General features: G+C 44.1%; 1 protein-coding gene across 2 annotated transcripts; it reads left to right on the forward strand.

Annotated features, from left to right (window-relative positions):
* Window positions 1–150: 150 nt before the first annotated feature.
* LOC127777117 (heat shock 70 kDa protein 16) lies at window positions 151–7,067 on the forward strand. Of its 2 annotated transcripts, none has more exons than XM_052303630.1 (9): window positions 151–1,493; window positions 1,627–1,839; window positions 3,071–3,163; window positions 3,236–3,304; window positions 3,708–3,908; window positions 3,984–4,130; window positions 4,820–4,948; window positions 6,297–6,427; window positions 6,536–7,067. In XM_052303630.1, exons 1-9 carry the CDS (start codon window positions 309–311, stop codon window positions 6,627–6,629), a joined length of 2,262 nt encoding a protein of 753 aa, XP_052159590.1. In that variant the 5' UTR covers window positions 151–308; the 3' UTR covers window positions 6,630–7,067. The 2 variants fall into 2 exon arrangements, with proteins under 2 accessions (XP_052159590.1, XP_052159591.1); XM_052303631.1 differs by having other exon boundaries at window positions 3,717–3,908.
* The last annotated feature ends 12,263 nt before the right edge of the window (window positions 7,068–19,330 follow it).

A 19,330-nucleotide genomic window follows, 5' to 3' on the forward strand; every position in this document is an offset into this window, starting at 1 on the left:
ATTAGGCCATTTGATGATAATCTGCAAGACTGCAACTCCAAAATGACAGGACGAATTGGAGAAAAAAATGGATCTCGGACGCAGGCAGCCATGTCCTCCCACCTGTCAGAGAGAGAGAGAGAGAGCCAATAAACACGCCCCCGTCCAGCTCTCCCCCCTCCCCGGCGTGCGCGGCCCCGTACCCTCCGCCGCACCGCTCTCTCCCGTCCCCTCCTAATCCAATCCCAATCCCAATCCGGCAATCCCAATCCCCATCCCCCGATCGAATCCCCCCGGATCGCAATTCCGGCGGAGTCGGAGGCGGCGCGATGAGCGTGGTGGGCTTCGACGTCGGCAACGACACCCTCGTCGCCGCGGCGGCGCGGCAGCGCGGCATCGACGTGCTCCTCAACGCCGAGTCCAACCGCGAGTCCCCCGCCGCCGTCGCCTTCTCCCACAACGCCCGCCTCCTCGGCCCCCACGCCGCCGGCGCCGCCTCGTCGCACGCCCCCTTCTCCAGAATCAAGCGCCTCCTCCTCCTCGCGGGCCGCCCCACGCTGCTCCCCCGCCGCGGCGGCGACCTCTCGCGCCTCCCCTTCCCCGTCGAGGCCTCCTCCGCGGATGGAGGCGGCGGCGTCCTCGTCCACGTCGACCACATCGGCCGCCGCATCGCGCTCTCCCCGACCCAGCTCCTCGCCATGCTGCTCGGGTACCTCAGGCAGCTCGCGGAGGCCGACCTCGAGGCGCCCGTATCCGACTGCGTCATCTCCGTCCCTTGCTACTTCACGCAGGCGCAGCGCCAAGCCTACCTCGACGCCGCCGCCGTCGCGGGCCTCCGCCCTCTCAGGCTCATGCACGACCTCGCCGCCACCGCCCTCGGCTACGGCCTCTACCGCTCCGACCTCGGCGGCCCCGGTGGTCCCACGTACGTCGCGTTCGTCGACGTCGGTCACTGCGATACGCAGGTGGCCGTCGTCGCGTTCGATGTCTCCGGGATGAAGGTGCTGTCGCACGGATTCGATGCGGACCTAGGGGGAAGGGACTTTGATGAGGTGCTATTCGAGCATTTTGCGGAGGAATTCAGGGACAAGTATAAGATAGATGTCACTGGGAATGTCAAGGCAAGCATGAGGTTGAGGGCGGCATGTGAGAAGGCGAAGAAAGTGCTAAGCGCGAATGCGGAAGCAGTGGTCAATATCGAGTGCCTGATGGAGGAGAAGGATGTGAGGGGGATGATCCGGAGGGAGGAGTTTGAGAAACTGTGTGCTGGGCTGCTGGAGAGGGTTGTCGAGCCATGCAAGAAGGCTATGGAGGGTTCAAGGATCGGATTTGACAGGCTGCATTCTGTGGAGCTCGTTGGGTCAGGGTCAAGGGTACCTGCTATTGCTAGAATTCTTGCAGGGTTCTTCAGAAGGGAGCCTAGTCGCACGCTCAATGCCAGTGAATGTGTGGCTCGGGGGTGTGCACTGCAGTGCGCAATGCTTAGTCCCACATTCCGCGTTCGAGAATATGAGGTATAGGTTTTTTTTCAATCTTATAATCTTTGGCATTTTGAGCTCCATGCACTTGCAATGAAAAAAAAAAGTTCCATACGGTATTTGGATTGTTTTCAATGTAGCGGAAATTGATACATTTGGTGTATGTCAGGTCCAAGATGCAATTCCTTCTTCGATAGGATTTTGCACGAGTGAAGGCCCAATTTCAACATTACCAAGTAACGCGCTGTTCCAGAGAGGTCATCCCCTTCCCAGTGTGAAGGTCGTTACTCTGCATAAGAACAGCAAATTTAAACTGGATGCATTTTATGTGGATGAGAATGAATTGCCTCCTGGTACCTCAACAAAAATTGGTGCTTTCCAGGTATGCTATTTACTCTCTTTATCTGATAAAAGAATGATCACATTATATGCTTATAACCTTTTGATCTGGATATCTATTGTGCTTTATTTAGGTCTTTGCATCTGTTATTTCTAACACTGTAACTTCAAAAGATAGTATTCATTCTCACAAAGACTTTGGCCTTTTACCATTAGTACACTAGCAGAAATAAAATAATAGCCATGGAATGCTACAGATCCAGTTACATTCTTTTTGTGTAGTCAATTTCTATACACATGTTTAAGATAAAGTTTCAAAAGGACAAGTGCGCAGATCCCATGGAAACCAATATTAAGAGATGGAGGGAGCAATGTTTTATTTCACTGTGCCTTTGTTTCTATAGAAATTTTGATGGGCATTTATCTCCCTTCTTATGACTATAAGATGTCTTGGGCACTTGTCAATTGTCGTCAAAATTTCTTCTTCTGTGCCTTGTGGGATATTTTTGTTTGCATCTTATTATATAAGGAACATAATTCCTATGATGGTGAAACAATCTTGTGATTGTGAGCCATAATATGACTGTATGATGGTGATATTAGACTGTAGCAAGTCTTGCTCACAAGCATGTGTTCAAGTTAGTTTGCCTGTGATCCACTGTAAAAAAAAGTATGAGTGCTGTTATTTTTTGAGAAATCAACGAGAGAATAATAAACAAAAAATAATCTAAGATATATTATGAACCAACATTCTGAGGGCACACTTTGCAACTCCATTTTGTAAGACTTTGTAGTGTATATTACACTAATGAAGTATTCTTGTGTAGAGCAACAAGATACAGTGGTACTTAGTTTTAAATACTTCATAACAGCTTTCCAGTCAGAACTTGTTGTATCCCTGGTAGCATATTCAGAACTATCATCTAAGTGGGTTTGTTGTACTGAAAGATCAGTGCCGTACTCTTCAAGTTCTATTTTCTTCCTTGGAAGTCAGGCCACTACTTCTCATGATGATAGATTAATAGTTCTATGCGTTCATCCATTAATTTGGGCATATATTGTTCATGGTTTGGTAACTAGGGATGGATAGATGGATAATTGATATATTGTATCTTCTGTCTTCTGAAACCTCTAGTAACCTTGCATATCAGCTGGATTTGTGGCATAAAATCTTCTTGCCATGAATCGAGTCAAGATACACTTACAGTTTGAAATAGTGGGGTGTTGATGTGCTACATAATTTCTTCTAACTATTTGAAGTGATGTTATTGCAGATTGGCCCTTTCCAAGCACATACTGAAAAGTCTAAAGTCAAAGTAAGAATTCGGTTAAATCTCCATGGACTTGTTTCAGTGGAATCAGCTGCTGTAAGTATCAATTTTCATAGTAATTGGCAGCTTTTTTTTTAATGTAAACTTCTGACCTGTAAACTGCCTCAGCTGATTGATGATGATCAAAGCGATGCACATTCTGCTGACTCTATGGAGGTGGATTCCAATGGTGAAATGGTGAGGACTTGTTGTGCAAACTGAGCCTAGATTACTGCCATATACGTGTTCCTAAAACTTATGCATTGTGCTCTTATAATCACTGTGCTGATATGGTAGCATGTGTTGGTGTATAATTCAATAAATGCTGTATAGCAACTAGCAATAGTCTTTTGATTATAATTTATCCCTATTGGTTGGGTATAGCTGTGCATCTTTAACTATTAGAATTGTGAATTCGCAAACAACTTGTTAATACAGCTAATTGGTAGAATATATCTTGGAATTAGTTATATGTTGAGAAATCGAAAAGGAATATGAATGTTTCCTGCTCAAAGTACAAACTACATACTTCAAAACTTTTAAGAAGTGGTCTTTCAGTTATGCCCAATTAACTAGGTGTCTCAACTGTTATTATGTGAAGGGGCAACAGGTTGATAAGTCAAGAAGCGAAAGGTTAATCCAATTGCCTATTGTTCAGTCCATTTATGGTGCAATGAGTAATCAGGAATTGCTGGAAGCTCAAGAGCAAGAATCACAACTTGCTTATCAGGATAAACTCATGGAGCGGACAAAAGAAAGGAAGAACGCATTGGAATCTTATGTGTATGATACTCGCAATAAGGTGGCTATATGAGAATGTTAACTATATCTTCCTTTTGAAGTGCAAAGTTCTGTTGGCTGATATATTGTTTTCTAGCTTTCCGAGAGGTATCGGAGCTTTGCAACTGATTCTGAAAGAGAAGAAATCTCACTCAGTCTACAACAGACTGAAGATTGGCTTTATGAAGAAGGTGATGATGAGACTGAAGCAGTTTACAATAGTAAACTTGAGGAGCTGAAAAGGGTAAAAACAATATTCTCATCTCTGTCTACATACTGACTTTTATAATCTCTTTCTGGGTATTTATTTCCAGAACTGTTTTCCGGTTCCTGCTAATGTAAATATGTAACATCTCATGATTCTTCTCGCTTCATTTTATGGTTTTTGACTGACATCGATTGTATAATTTTTGTACTCTGTTTATTCTGTGACATACTGACATACCATGGTACACTCCATCCTAATGCACATTCTTAAAACCATGATGATGTGATCACTATTTCTTTTGATAGTCTCTTGCTGCACTAGACTTGGTTTGAATATGCTTTTTGTTTGATTTATATCATATGGGTAGCTGATGCTAGATTGAAAGGAGTAATTTTCTTATGTGGCTTAGGCTGACTCCAGAAAAAAAAAACATGGCAACTCAATGGCTGTTATACAATTTTGCATATGTGGATAGTGAATTAGCACATGGTAAAGAATAAAAGGTATTTTAATTATTACATCTAGAAAGATACGAGCGTTATTTGGATTGAATTATTTTTTGAGTGGCAATCCTATTTGCAGTAGTCGGTGCCTAGAACTCTATGAGTGTCTTTTCTATTTTGCACCAAATCCTGGTAGAGCATCTATCTCGGAGGTCTAATCTGTTTGTTTTATCTTTCACCTCACCATCATATCATTTTCTTATGTTTGCTTTATATTTAAAGCTTGTAGATCCCATTGAAAATCGTTGTAAAGATGAGGAGGTCAGAGGTCAAGCCACAAGGGATCTTTTGAAGTTCATTCTTGACCACAAGACGGCTGCCAAATCATTACCCACACCTGAGCAAGAGGCTGTAAGTTCTGTAACCATTACCCTTCTTTTCTTGTGCACTCTGATTAAGTACATCTGTTTGTGATTCCATAAATTTCAGCAGTTCAGCACATATATAATGTGTAAGGACGTGACTACAACAAGTGCAATAGCGCTTTAATCCTAAGCAGTGACTCAACATACTTACTGAAAATAGAAACACCGCGTCCCTGCCCACCTACGCACAGCTTTCTGGAAAAAAAGGGACGTATCTATACAGTGCACATCCACTTATTAGCACCATGTGGTTAACATTCTCCAGAATATAGCACATCGCACTAGTAGTTTTAAAACCTTTGATAGTTTATATCTTTTAAACCGTATATTATTTTTAAGATTTGATCAAACCATCATAGTCTACTTAAAATATATGACAAAACGAGTCCAATATTAAATATATTCAGATTATTTAAAATTTATTCTTATCTTTAACTCCTTTAATTTTAATACCATAAAAAAGTTACTTCTAACACCTTGAAAAATTAGTTCTATTTTTTTTCAGTGTTACTTACCTCTAGGAGTGTAGTAACTTCTAATGCTGTGAATAGTTACTTCTATTTTCTAAAGAGTTACTTCCTATATGAAATACATTGTTTTTATCGAAAAACAATAATCTCTCTCTATATATGGTTTATCTTGAATAAAAAAAACATGTATTTACTTGTGAATCTACACTTTACCTATGAAGATATTTGCTTTAACATATATACGTAATCACTTCTAATGCTATAAAAAGTTACTTCCATTGTAGAGCTGAGTTGCTTTTACCATTTACGTAAACTACATTTAAATATTTTAATATATTCAATATTGTACTCATTTTATCATATATTTTGAGTAGAGTTCAATGAATAAAATGGATCTTAAAAATAATACATGGTTTGAAATATATAAGTCATCAAAAATTTAAAATAGACTAGTACTATATAAGTTAGGAAGACTTACATTGGACTCTCAGGCTAAAAGCGTGGATATAAAATTTTAAAAGTATGCATGCATACGCGCGTACGTGATGACTTTAATTGGATGGCTTCGGCAGGCGTCGCGCCGTAAGACTAATCCGTGCGCACGCATAGATTAGATTTTACGAATGCGTAACTATGTACGATAAAAAAAATGAAGATAAGACCTTTTGGATCATATGATGAGGTGTAGAACTATAGATTTTAGAGCGGAAACAATTGATGGTCTTAAAATGAAACTATTCTAATAAACACATACTCAAAGTATTAACTGGGAACCAACTTTACTTGTTTGTATTTGTCTTGTGTAAAGCATCGCGATACAATGCTGTGGCTGACTTGTGTTTCTGACTATCGGTTTCTGTCCAGGTTGATAGTGAGTGCACTAAAGCTGAACAATGGTTAAGGGAGAGGTCACAACTCCAGGAGTCCCTGCCTAAGAATGTTGATCCTGCCCTTTGGTCCCATGAAATCAAGAAAAAAGAACACGAGTTGGATATGTAATTAGCTCTTTCCTCCCCAAGTCCATTTTTCAACTGACTTGTGCAAAATCAGTTACTGTTTACATCCCAGATTATCTTAGTACATTTGCTTGACTCCACTTGCAGGTTCTATAGAAACATAGTAAGGTACAAGGGTTCTCCAGCAAGAGCGGATTCTAGCGGTGGTTCAGATCACATGCATACAACAGATAGAGACTAGACATTCCTCGGATTTCTTAGCTGAACAGCGATGTCAAGCCTGACATTTTGTAGCAATATACAGATAAACGAGTTTCTACTAACAGTCTTATACGATCCGGCTCTGTACCACACTCAGCCCACCATTGGGTGCCTGCATCTCGATAATCCAAGCTCGAGGTGTGGTTTTCACTTGAAAACCTACTAATCATGATTGTGTATTCTTTTCCTGTAATCGACTCAAGGGCTCAAGGCTGTTTGCGTTTTTCCTTGCGAACAAGGAATGGAAGAAGGTTGTACGCCATTGATTACTTACTTCCAATGACCACAGGAGTTGTAGCTTTGGGTTTCACTTTCATTTTGTGCTGATTCCATAAAGCTGTCCTGGATAGTCTATATGATGAGTTTGTATGGTGTACATTGATTGATCAAAGATGTTCAAGTTTTTCTTTCCATAAAATTTCCCCTGTTTTTGTGATTTCAAATTTGCCTGTGTGCTTTAGCTTCATTGCGACCCCTTTTCTCGAGTCCACACTGATTTTGGGAAGCTTGTCTTCCCCTGTTGGTGCTTCGACAGTAGCTATTTCTTAGCAAACAACCTTGTGTGTCCGGACACACCATGGAATGTATCACAATCCATCCAAACCAAATTGCGCACGGCTACTGTATCCGGGCACCCCATAGAATGTATCATCATAATCCATCTAAATTCCTTGTTCAACTCGCGTTTAAACCACCGGACCTTCAGTGGTCAGATAGGGGTGTTAAGCCGAATCGCTATCCGCTGGAACGGCAGGAGTCACGGCTAATGAGAAAGCCGAGATTACGGGAAGAGAAGAATTGCGTGCTTCTCCTTTTCCTTGTGCTTCCCATGCCAAACTAAAAACCAAAGAGGACGAGGTGGAGAAGGACTTCTTCTCCCTCTCCTGAATCCTGATCCCTCTCTCCAACGCTAAACTGAAACAAGGATGTCTAGATGGAGAATGACAACCACTCCTGCACAGCACAGCCCTTGCATACCGAGACACATGAATCCTTCCTTCTACGGAATGGAGGTGAAAGATAGAAAGGAATACCTGGAAGTATAAATAAAGGGAGTGAGATGAGATATTGAGATATATGGAAGCTATGTAAACTGTAAAGACAGGGATGGTGGGTAGTTTGTAAGACTATTTATTGATCCGTCTTTTTTTTTTCGGGAATACGCAAGGAGCGTATTCTTGTATTAAGGGGAATTAAAAGGGTCTGTACAGGGAAAACCAAAAACCAGCAGGGGACAGGAGGACCGGAAGCAAACTATTCAAGATGCTTGAACAACTCCGTTGCTCTATTTTAGCCCAACCGCTGTCCATCGAGGCATCTTTGTTCGACAGAGGCATGACCATGGACTTGCATCGGACGTCCTCCGTTTCATATTATAAGTTGTTTAAATTCAGGACCTTGAGTTGCTACTCATATTACTGCAACCACTATACTATATGTCCTTTCGTAGAAAAAAGTCAAATGATTTATAATATGAAACGGAGAAAGTATTTGAAGCTGCCAGGGGCCAATGGGATTGTGCTTTCCTATCTCCCGATACCTCCCATGCCATTAGGCCAAACAGTTGTGCTTGGATGCTGGAGAGCTAGCTAGAAGAAGAGGAGGATGACGAGGAAGACGAACAACAACTGTGCACATCTCTCTTGTGACATGAATTTTCTTGCGAAGACGGATGGAAGGATGGCAAGGAAAAACTGTAAATGAAGAGGTGAAAGGGGACTAGTTGGCTGAGTAAATTCGGGTGGGTGGATAGTTCAGGGTGAAAATGGCTGGATAACTCTAAAATCTGGAGTAAAATTAAAGGAAATCAATGCATTTGGTACAGTGAGATGGATTATGGACAAGGTTATTGCAGTTGTGAAGGCAGTTGCACTTGTTCAGACTGCAAGCAGGTAGACGAAAGCCCAGTCAAGTGAAGCATTTCTTCATGCTTGCAGTGATGATATTCAATTTTACAGGACTAAGTAAAGTAAGGTTTCATTATCTAAAAAAAAGGTAAAGTAAGGTTTATTCTAATTGTCGTCAGCATGACCATAATGAAGGAACAGAGACTATGATGTGCACTATTTTCTAGTAGATTAAATTCTAGACAAGATACAACAGCACAAAGAACAGTTTTCTCTAGCAGTAGCTGCATCCCATGAAACACCTGATGTTGCGCAAATTCGCACAGATTTACATTTTGCTGCTTATGTTCCAACTTCATGAAACACCTGATGTTGCGCAAGCACAATGCAAATTTACATTTTGCTGCACAGTTACACCAACTTATCCTAGCACCACTGAGCTTCTGGGCATAGCTATAGCTGCATCTCAGTGGCCATGTTTCTGCAGCACAAATGCGTGCACAGCTACATTCTCAGAGCACCCCATGGAATGCACCACAATCTACTCAAGGTCCCTCTGAAATTCAGTCAGAGTGACATGGGCATCTTGCCTTGAAAGATCTTGATCATCAACTTGTGGAAATGCTTCTTAAGTTGAATCTCCGATCTCTTCCTATAAACCATCCACAGTCGATAACAAAGCCGAGATTCGTGCAAGACAACCCTGTGGTGCTTCTCCCTCTCCTGATCCCTCCCATTCCAAACTGATGATGATTGGGTTAGATCGCCGGAGGTAGCTTAGCCAAAAGAAGGAAGGAAGGAGCAAGGAAAACCCAGTTCCACCCCCGTAGTATAATTTTGTGAAGCAATTATGCTAACTCTACTCCAAAAAAATAAAAATCTGTACCGTTTGACACAACTCTAACTTAAGTTGGAGTTGGAAGCTAGAAGTGTACCAAACGGACCCTTAGAAGGACACACATAAAGGTTTTAATAGGAACAAGACGGAAGGACAAGTGGGACTCTAGTTTGACATTATAGACGAGAATGTCCACAAAAGGCAACATTATAGATAAACAAGGCAAACATAAAACAACTAGACATGCCAAAGTCGCCACTGATCAAAGTCTGGTGGATGAGTGGGTGGTGGGTTCGCCTAAATTTTGTCCAAAGTATTAAATATTTATGACCTATCACATGGTACAAACTAGTTCTTTTGGGCATGGATTATCAGCCTTAAACTTTTTTTTAGAAACACAGTACAACCGCATACGCTCACTCACTCCTATGAACATACACTTACACCATATCTCTATGAGCACTTTCGGAAGACTGAGCCGACATATCTTGAGATTGACGAAGTTAACATAGACGCCTCACTATTGAGCGATACATCACTTGTAACTGAAAGAATAATTATCCATAAATATGAGCACTTGTGTAAAAGTCTATGACTTAAATTCGGGTGGACTTATTACATCACAAAAAACTTAATCAGTTTGAGCTATGTTCATTTCGCTGGCAGACTTAAACTTGAAACCCGGGAACATCATCGATTGGGACATGAGGACAGAGAGGAGAGGAGGCCATGGGAGATTGCCATCTCCGTATCAGGATTTCTCGACTCGTCCGCTTAGGTTATTAGTCAAGATCGAAAATTAAATTTTAAAACATAACTTTATGATTGATTTTGTTTTTTTTATTATAGTTTATTTTTCACCATTGGTTTTTAAACCATTAGGAACACACACACACACACACACACACACACACATATATATATATATATATATATATATAAGTTTTATTCATGATTTATTTTTTTTTGCTTCATTCATTTTTCTATAACTTGTTAGTTGTAGCTAAAACGAGCAGAGACTGTTACATGGAAGAGCAAAGTAATTTAATTAGTGAGATGATGAAAAAACATCGATGCATTCATTAAGGCATATCGACCAACTTTGTATTTACGTTGATAATCATGTATATTTCCTTTTTTTTTTGTGAATTTGCAATAACTATTCACATTCAAATTATTTCAGACCAAAATTTCTGCAATTTCGGATCTATCGGTTCTCCGCACCGGCCCGCCCTTCCCCCCTCCCCTCCCGATTTTTCTTCTGGCATTCCGAAATATGCAATCCTGTTGATAATTTCGTTTCAGATTGTCTTTCCTTGGTTGACATAAATTTATTTGCTAGCTCCTCTGGTCATTTATTTCTTTTGAACAATCAACAAGCTAGCTGAATGATGGAATTGATTTCTTGTTACTACATCGTTCCATACTCCCAAGCTATATCGTGCTTTTCATATAAGGTTGTTGCCGGCGTTGTTGATACCATATGCTTGAGAATCCCTATCATCTAGAGCCTACTGCCTACCCCAAATCAATTCAATATGCCTGAGCAACTCGGTTGCTGTTTAGGCCTCGAAATGTAAAACACCGAAAGCCTCAAGAGTTTTTTTTTTTTTTTGGAATACGCAAGCTGCGTATCTTTGTATTAAGAGAAATAAAGTTTATTTATAGAGATTTGAAAATGAAAATAAAGAAGGGGACAGGGTACCGGATGGACAAAAAGTTCTAAGGCCTAATCTCCTACTAAATTTTGTGACCGCCACTCCGTGGTCGGTAGAGGTAGCTCCGGCATGGCCGCGTTCGCTAAGCGCCAAAGCTCGGCCTCGGCCGTCATAACCTTTGCCACTTCGACCCAGGTCTTTTGCTGTTGGTTGAAGACCCTGTTGTTCCGCTCCTTCCAGATAGTCCAAGCTATCAAGGCTGTGATGGTGTCGAATCCTCGTCGCTGAGCTTTGGCAACCTTCATTCTCTTGTCACAAAGCCATGAGAGGAAGGAGGGTTCGTTGAATGGCAGCATGTCTGACAAACCAATTGCTCTGAGTGCGAACCACCACAGTTGACGCGACTCCGGACATGCGACCAAGAGATGATCAATTGTCTCGTCACCTTGATCGCACAGGACGCACCGATCAGGATGTGGTAAACCCCGTCTCCGTAATCAATCGGCCGTCAACACCTGTTTAGTGCCACTAACCACAGGAAATAGCGGCATCAGGGCCGCGCTAACGATCCCCAGATAGGCTTGTCTTGGAATTGCACCCTCCCCAAAAGTAAACTACACAACTGGCAAGCCTTGAAGTGCTCCTTCAGCCCAACCGCTGTCCATCTTTGTTCCACATAGGCATGACAACCCGCAGCGTATTTGAAGCTGCTCGGGTCCAATGGGATTGTGCTTTCCTATCTCCCGATACCTCCCATACCATTAGGCCAAACAATTGTGTTTGGATGCTGGAGAGCTAGCTAGAAGAAAGAGGAGGAGGTGGAAGAAGAGGAGCAACAACTCTGCACATTTTCCTTGTGATATGAATTCTTCTCGCGAAGACAACGGATGGAAGGTTGCGAGGAAGAGCTGTAAAAGAAGAGGTGAAAGAAGATTTTAGTTGGCTGCGTAAATTCCGGTGGGTGAATAGTTCAGGGTGAAAATGGCTGGAGCACTCTAAAATTAAAGGAAATAAATGCATTTGGTACAGTGAGCATGAATTATGGACAATGTTATTGCAGCATGAAAGCCCAGTCAAGTGAAGCATCAGGCTAAATCTTCATGCTTGCAGTGATGATTTTTCAATTTTACAGGACTAAGTCAAGTAAGGTTTATTATAATTGTCGTCAGCATGACCATAATGAAGGAACAGAGACTATAATGTGCACTATTTTCTAGTATATTAAATTCTAGACAAGATTTAACAGCACAAAGAACAGTTTTCTCTAGCAGTAGCTGCATCCCATGAAACACCTGATGTTGCACAAATTCGCACAGATTTACATTTTGCTGCATAAGTGCCAACTTCATGAATGAAAGACCTGATGTTGTGCAACCCAGTGCAGAGTTACATTTTTCTGCACACATATACCAACTTATCCTAGTACCACTGAGCTTCTGGGCATAGCCATAGCTGCATCTCAGTGGCCATGTTTCTGCAGCACAAATGTGTGCACAGCTACACTCTCAGAGCACCCCATGGAATGTACCACAATCTACTCAAGGTCCCTCTGAAACTCATTCAGAGTAACATGGGCATCTTGCCTTGAAAGATCTTGACCATCAACTTGTGGAAATGCTTCTTGAGTTGAACCGCTGATCTCTTCCTATAAACCATCCACAGTTGATAACAAAGCCGAGATTCGTGCAAGACAACCCTGTGGTGCTTCTTCCTCTCCTGATCCCTCCCATTCCAAACCGATGATGATTGGGTTAGATCGCCGGGAGGTAAGCCAAAAGAAGGAAGGAAGGAGCAAGGAAGATATGTAAATAAATAAGGAATGCAGGGAGGGTGATTTGGGCGATTGTGCTTAAGGTCCTTTTTGGCCGAGTTTTTCTATTGTGCTCTCTACTTATAGTAGAGATTAATATAAATATCGATTATTTTTTATCTAACGGGTTAGATTTATTTATACTACCACCTCATTAACCGGTAAAAGAAATAAAAAAAGGGTATAATTGTCTAATGGATAAGGGTAGAGACGTAGAGTGGGGTTAAATCATAATCCTGATCGGATGGTCAGATAAAGAGGAGACGCAGCATGTTCCACACTAAATAATCCTGCTGTTGTGAACTGAACACATCCAAAATGCTGCTGTTGAGGCCGTGAGATCAACAAATCCAAAGCTTCAAGTGGACACCTTCTTCAGCCGAATTACAGCCTACCATGGACTTTCCTATGTCCTGATACCTCCTATGCCATTAGGCCGAACAATTGGGTTTCGATGCCGATGAGCTAGCAAAAACAAAGAAGAGGAAGAAGAGGAACAGCATATCTGTACATTTGTCTTGTGACAAGTTCTTCTTGGGACGGATGGAAGGTGCATATATAGTAGGAGCAATTCAGGGTGAAAATAGAGGGGGCGCCTACTTGAGATTTGAAAGCGAGATTTGAAACTTTCAACTCGGAATTCAAAAACTTTCAAGTCCAGATTTGAAAAATTTCAAAAATTTCAACTTGAGATTTGAAAATTTTAACTTGAGATTTGAAAACTTTCAAGTCCAAATTTAAAATTTTTAAGTTAAGATTTAAAAATTTTCAACATAAAACATTTGAAAAATACGTGTCGTTGGAAGATTAAAAAAGCAAAAAAAAAATCATGGGAAAAAAGAAAGCGAAAAAAATAAAAAATAATAAAAAAGCAAAAAAAGAAAAGGAAAAGAAAAATCACAGAAAGCGAAAAAAGAAAAGAGAAAGAAACGGCGCGAAAAAAAAAAGAAGGAACGCGCACATGTGCTGGGCTGTGTGGGCCGGAAGTGGTCGCCGGCAACGCGAGCGCGTGAATTAAGATTCTCGGAAAATAGAGCACTCCAAAATTCTTTAGTAAAAGAAATTCAATGTATTTGGTACAGAGAGCATGGACCATGAATAAGGTTAATTAGTTGCAGGCTGTCCCTCTTATTCAGGCTGCAACCTGCAAGCATGCTGATGTAAGTTCAGGCTAGTGAGGTATGTGTTAAGCTGTCAGCCATGATAAATTGATAATTTTTCACTTTACAGGCTAAGTACAGTTAAGGGATTTGGAGTTTGGATGAATTCCTTGGATCCTTTCAGTTTTTACTTCCATGAATTGCAACTTTGTGTTGAGTCCTCTGGCGAAGTTGAAATAAAATTGCGTGGCTATTTATAAATTTTTTAGATAAGGATATTTCTTACCGGTCTCTAAATTAATTTTTAAATTGGGAACTTAACCCCTCAAATAATCTAATATGAAACTCGTTCCTATAAAAATTTGAACAACTTAGCCCCTCAAATAATCTAATATAAAATTCGCTCCTATAAATATTTGAACTTGGGACCTTGAGATACTACTCATATATCTGGAACCACTAGACTACATGCCCATTTACATTGTGTTACACACAAAAGAAGCTTTTTACTACAGGGCTTCGAGCCGCAACGACTTTCTCAATAAATATAGTTTTTGCTGCACTGTTGACTTCTCCGTACACTCCATAGAATGTATCATAATCTATCAAATGTTTGAGTCCTAGGTTGATCTCATCTTCATTGAACCAGATCATCAGTGGTCGGGCATGCTTCTTCAGCCGAACCACTGACCGCAATGAACAAACAAAGCACAACTAACGACAAAGGTGAGATTTATCTAAGTGTGCCCGCTTGCACTAGTCGCTCTCCTGATCCCTCCAATGCCAAAACTGCCACGGTTAGGTTGAGGAGCTAGCTTAATTAGTTAGCCGAAAGAGAGAAGTAAGAAGATGTTGAATAGTCACATATTGGTTATGGAAGGGTAATGGATCTAATATATAAGTGAGGGAGCCCCTCACCTTATAGGCTAGCTTTTGGGGTGAGAGAAACCCTTTACGATTCTACAATTGGTATCAAAGCCTGGTGTCACACCCTAATCTAGCACTACCGTATAATGGCACCTGATAGGAGCGTGTCGTAGGAAAAACGGCGCGAACCGCTTCCTACGAAACCGCGATCACAGTACCAGTCTCAGGACATAGCGCTGGTACCCACGGTGACAAATATGAATCATTGGAATCCTTAAAATAAATAGAGGACTTATTTACCTTAACTTAGGTTGCAGCTCAGACAGCCCGAGAATGCAACCGACGACACGGACGAGGCGAACACCAACAACAGCAGCAGCAGCGGAACCAACGGTCTAACACCCAACACCACAGGCGACGGCTGGGAACCAGGACGAAACCCTATTCTTCACTTCACTTCATCTTCTCTTTAAGGCGGAGGAACTATATATATATATTTATATAGAGCAAGGGTGAGTACTTTTGTACTCAGCAAGTCACGAGAATTTAGGTGTTTGATACAAGCTTGGAAGAGAGGCAAGGTTGTTTTTGCAAATCTTTTGTTTTGAAATCATTTTGAAATCACTAAGTGATTTATTTCTTTCTAAGTTTGGGCCGAAAAGAGACTTGCGTCTCGATTCGACTTTAAGAGATGTTTTTCAACAGCTCAATTGGTAATGTACCGACCTCCCGGGTCAGATCATTACTTCTCGGCTCCCAGAGCCATTCCACTTGATTAATCGGCTCCCAGAGCCTTTTTTATTTTCTCGGACTCCCAGAGTCCAGCTGCCCAGCAGCACAACAATCCGCTTCCACTCGGGAAGCCTAGTCTATGATGCCCGTAGACATCCCGAATCACACAGATTCGTTTCTTGACCACTCAGGTCATCCATCTGCCACATAGGCTGATTCTGGTAACGATTCCCACACCACAACAACTTTTCACAAAGCACAGGCAAACAAATCTATGCTACAGGAAACACCTCACATCCGCCCATGACCACGGGCACGGCTGTTTGAACAGTTAGTTAACCTCTGCAGAGGGGGTACACTTTATCCACACGACATTACTAACCCGGATCACCCAGCCCGTGAGATCAGCCACGTCGGAAGACCTTAAGGCTTTCATGACAAGGCATTTCGAAAGCCGACACAGGTTCACCATATGCCAACGAGAGGGGTCCCAGACCAACACCAGATTAGGTCCCAGACCATACTGTGCCAGGAAGCCCGAGGGTTCTCCCCGACACCACCCCGTTGAATCCACATGTCTCTTGGCATCATGGCTCCCCTGATTAGCTAATTACTCAGCCAGGGGCGTCCCATTGCACCCGTGTGGTCGCACTTGTTATATGCTCGGATGAATTTCCCACAGGAATCGGTCCTTATATGCGAATACGGGACAGTGCCACACAGGCACAACCCCCGCATCGCGAGTTTTCACAATCCATTTTATTTTCAAATACACCGACGCCACATGTCGGGTTTTCAAGGCTTCTCAAACCCATTTCCCAAGTTTTCGACAAACAACGGTGTATGTGGGATATTTGGTATACGCGCTCAGAGAGTACGGGTACCGAGGTACCACAAAGGTGGAGCGACAAGGAAATCAGGGTAGTACAACCTACAGGAATTAGTGTGACTACTGGGTAGGTCCGTCGGTTTGGCACGCATACCGAGGCCAAGCAAGTTGAGTGTGTGTTTCTAATAATGCAAGTTGCAAACAAAATAATAATGATTTTCTAATTATAGGAGCAACTGGTCAAAGGGTGACTTGCCTTGCTCAAGGTCTTCACGAAGCTTCACGAATCTTCAAGAAAACCCGCGATCGACGAAAATCCGGTAACCGCAACTATACGCAAACAATCAAAAACCTAAACAAAAGACCAAAAGAAAGATCCTATTTACACTAAATAATAGTGCCATTAGATAGATCTCAATTTTACGGAATTATTGGAAGTGGAACGGGGTCAATCGGTGTTACGGATCGGGAGATATGAATTTTGGAAGTTTAATTGGAATTTCTGGGCAAAGGAAGATATTTGTGAAACAAGGGGAAATTGATTTATGAAATTTATAGAAATAATATTCTCAAGAATATTATTGACCGTCACTGACGTGCGGGACCAAGGAAATGATTTATGGAATTTTGGGAATAAGGAATTGATTTATGGAATAGGGGAAAAAGGGTTTATTAAATCCCTTGAAAAAGAAAGGAGGGATGCCATATAGACTTCCTCGGGCGGCTTAGGCGCGGCCCGAGGGGTTTATGCGGCTTGGCCGGACCTAATGGGCCGGTGCGGGCGCGGGAGGGGCGGCCTAAGAGAGGGGGCGCGGGGAGAGAGAGGCCGACGCGGGTGGACGCGGTCCACCGCGCGGGACCCACATGGCGGTGGTTGGGTTCACGGTGGGGAGGGCGCACGCGGGGGCGGGCACTAGGGTTTCGGGTGCGCGTGGTTCGGGCGCGGCGCGCCGGGTGGATGGATGGCGGCGGGCCCACGTCAGCTGCACGGCTTGCCGTGGACCGCGCGCACGGGAGGGAAGACGGAGGGAGGGGGCGGCTGACCGGCTTGGCCCGGTCAAGGCCGAGGTGGTGCCGAGATGGCGCCTACGTGGCAGCCACGCGGGCCGGAGGGAGGAGGAAGAAGGGGCGGCCGAGATGGACGGCGGACGGCGGCCGAGTTCACCGGAGCTCGTCGCGACGATTCGAGAGAGAGGGAGTACACCTGAACGATGGGACGGACGAGAGGGAGTGAGCCACCGGATCGGATTCGCCGGAGGGAGGCCGGCGACGACGAATCGCGGCGGTGCTTGCCGGCGGCGGCAAAAGAGGGAAACGACGACGATGCGATGAGAGCTCGATTCCTAGGGACTTGAGCATCTACGCGACCTCCTGAGTTCATTTCTAGAGTCGGATTGGGTAGAGCTACACCGAGGAAGGCCGGCGACGAGCGGCTACTACCGAGTTTGGGCGGCGACGGCGGCGAGCCTACGGTGAGCAGCGGCGGCGGTCGGGGCGGCACCAGCTTGCTACTGGAGGGCTACTCGCACTACTGCCCAGAGCTAAGGAGAGGAGAGGGAGCGAGGAGGGAGAACAGGAGATGCACTACCGAGCTGAGACGGATGCTGTGACGAGCGGCCGACGACGCGGGAGCGAGCTCTCCAGCCTCGGGCCGGGGAAGGGGAAGGAGACGGCGCCTGGAGTCCCGTGTCAGCTCCTCGCGCGCACGCCGGCTTCACCAGCACGCGCAATAGAGGAGGGAGGCGAGGACGGCGGTAGCAAGGCGGCAAGGGCACGGTGGTGGCGAGGGAATGAACGAGAGGGAGATAGGGTGGCTCGGTTTAATAGATGGCAATGTTGGTTTAGGGAGGAAGAACCGACATTGGCGGTCAAGGAGAGCGAGCTGGCGGTCATCGACGCGTGCAGCCAAGGCGGTGACAGGTGATGACGCCGGTGGTGGTCGGGGAAAGGGAAAAAGAAGGGGGGGAAAGGGGGTTGGTCCTTTGCCATATTGAGGAGAGGGGAAGCAGCTGCTTCTCCCATTCTTGGACGATGCGGCGTGGAGTGGCGGGGGCCATGGATGACGTCGGCGATGACGGCGGCGGTCGTTTGTCATGGAGCGGGGGCAAGGCGGCAGCACGTGGCGTCGGCGGCGCAAGGGCTGATGGCGGCGGCGTCCGGCCGGTCGGCCACCTCGCGAGCGAGCGTGCGCGCGACGTGGGGGTGCGGCCGGATTTCGAACGGCGGCGGCGGGAAATCGGCGCCGAGGAGAGGGAGATCGAACGAGAGAGAGAGAAACAGCGAGAGAGAGGAAGAGGACGAGAGAGCGAGAGAACTCTCTCTCAGCTCGGCTCACGCGCATGCATCGCACGTGCGAGAGGAGGGAGGAGGACGGCAGAGGAAGGAAATGGGCTGGGGAGGGGCGTTCGGCCCATAGAACTTGGGGGAGGCAAACTAGACTTTCACAGAGAAAATTGATTTGGATAGAATTGGAGAGATTTAGGGTTTGGATTCGAATTCAAATTTGATATTCGAACTCGAGGGTTTAGGGATGTATCAAGGGAAACTCAAGGAGAAGTCATGGAAAAGATTCAAAAGGAATACTTGGGTATTGTTCTCGGGAACATAGGGTGGAGTCAAGGAAATGATTTGGATGAGGATCGATTCTCTCGAAATCGAGAGAAAGATTTGGCAACGAGTTCAAGGAAGGGAGAGATTGACTTCCGGAATTGGGATTTGGATGAGAGGGAGGAGTCGCCAACGGGATTCAAAAAGGGGATTTGAATCTAAATTTGATACTTGTACACAAGGGTTCAAGGAGACGAGTAAGGAAACAAAGTGGGAGTTTGATACTTTCGGGAATGGGAACAATTATTTGGAGAGGATTCAAGGGAAGGGATTGACTTTCGGAATTTGATTTCGGAGACTCGAATCGGAAGAGGAATTTTCGAGGTGGAGGATTTTGATTTCGATGAGAGGGAACAACGGGATTAAATTGAGATCCTTGGCACAACTTAGACT

The sequence above is a fragment of the Oryza glaberrima genome, chromosome 6, assembly GCF_000147395.1.
Source record: "Oryza glaberrima chromosome 6, OglaRS2, whole genome shotgun sequence".
Lineage (NCBI taxonomy): Eukaryota > Viridiplantae > Streptophyta > Magnoliopsida > Poales > Poaceae > Oryza > Oryza glaberrima.

Excerpts from the sequence above, each read along its gene's own strand:
- LOC127777117 (XM_052303630.1), top strand. The coding sequence starts at position 309 with ATGAGCGTGGTGGGCTTCGACGTCGGCAACGACACCCTCGTCGCCGCG. Across the intron at positions 3,305-3,707 it reads TGGATTCCAATGGTGAAATG|GGGCAACAGGTTGATAAGTC; the intron begins GTGAGGACTTGT and ends TATTATGTGAAG. Across the intron at positions 4,131-4,819 it reads AACTTGAGGAGCTGAAAAGG|CTTGTAGATCCCATTGAAAA; the intron begins GTAAAAACAATA and ends TTATATTTAAAG.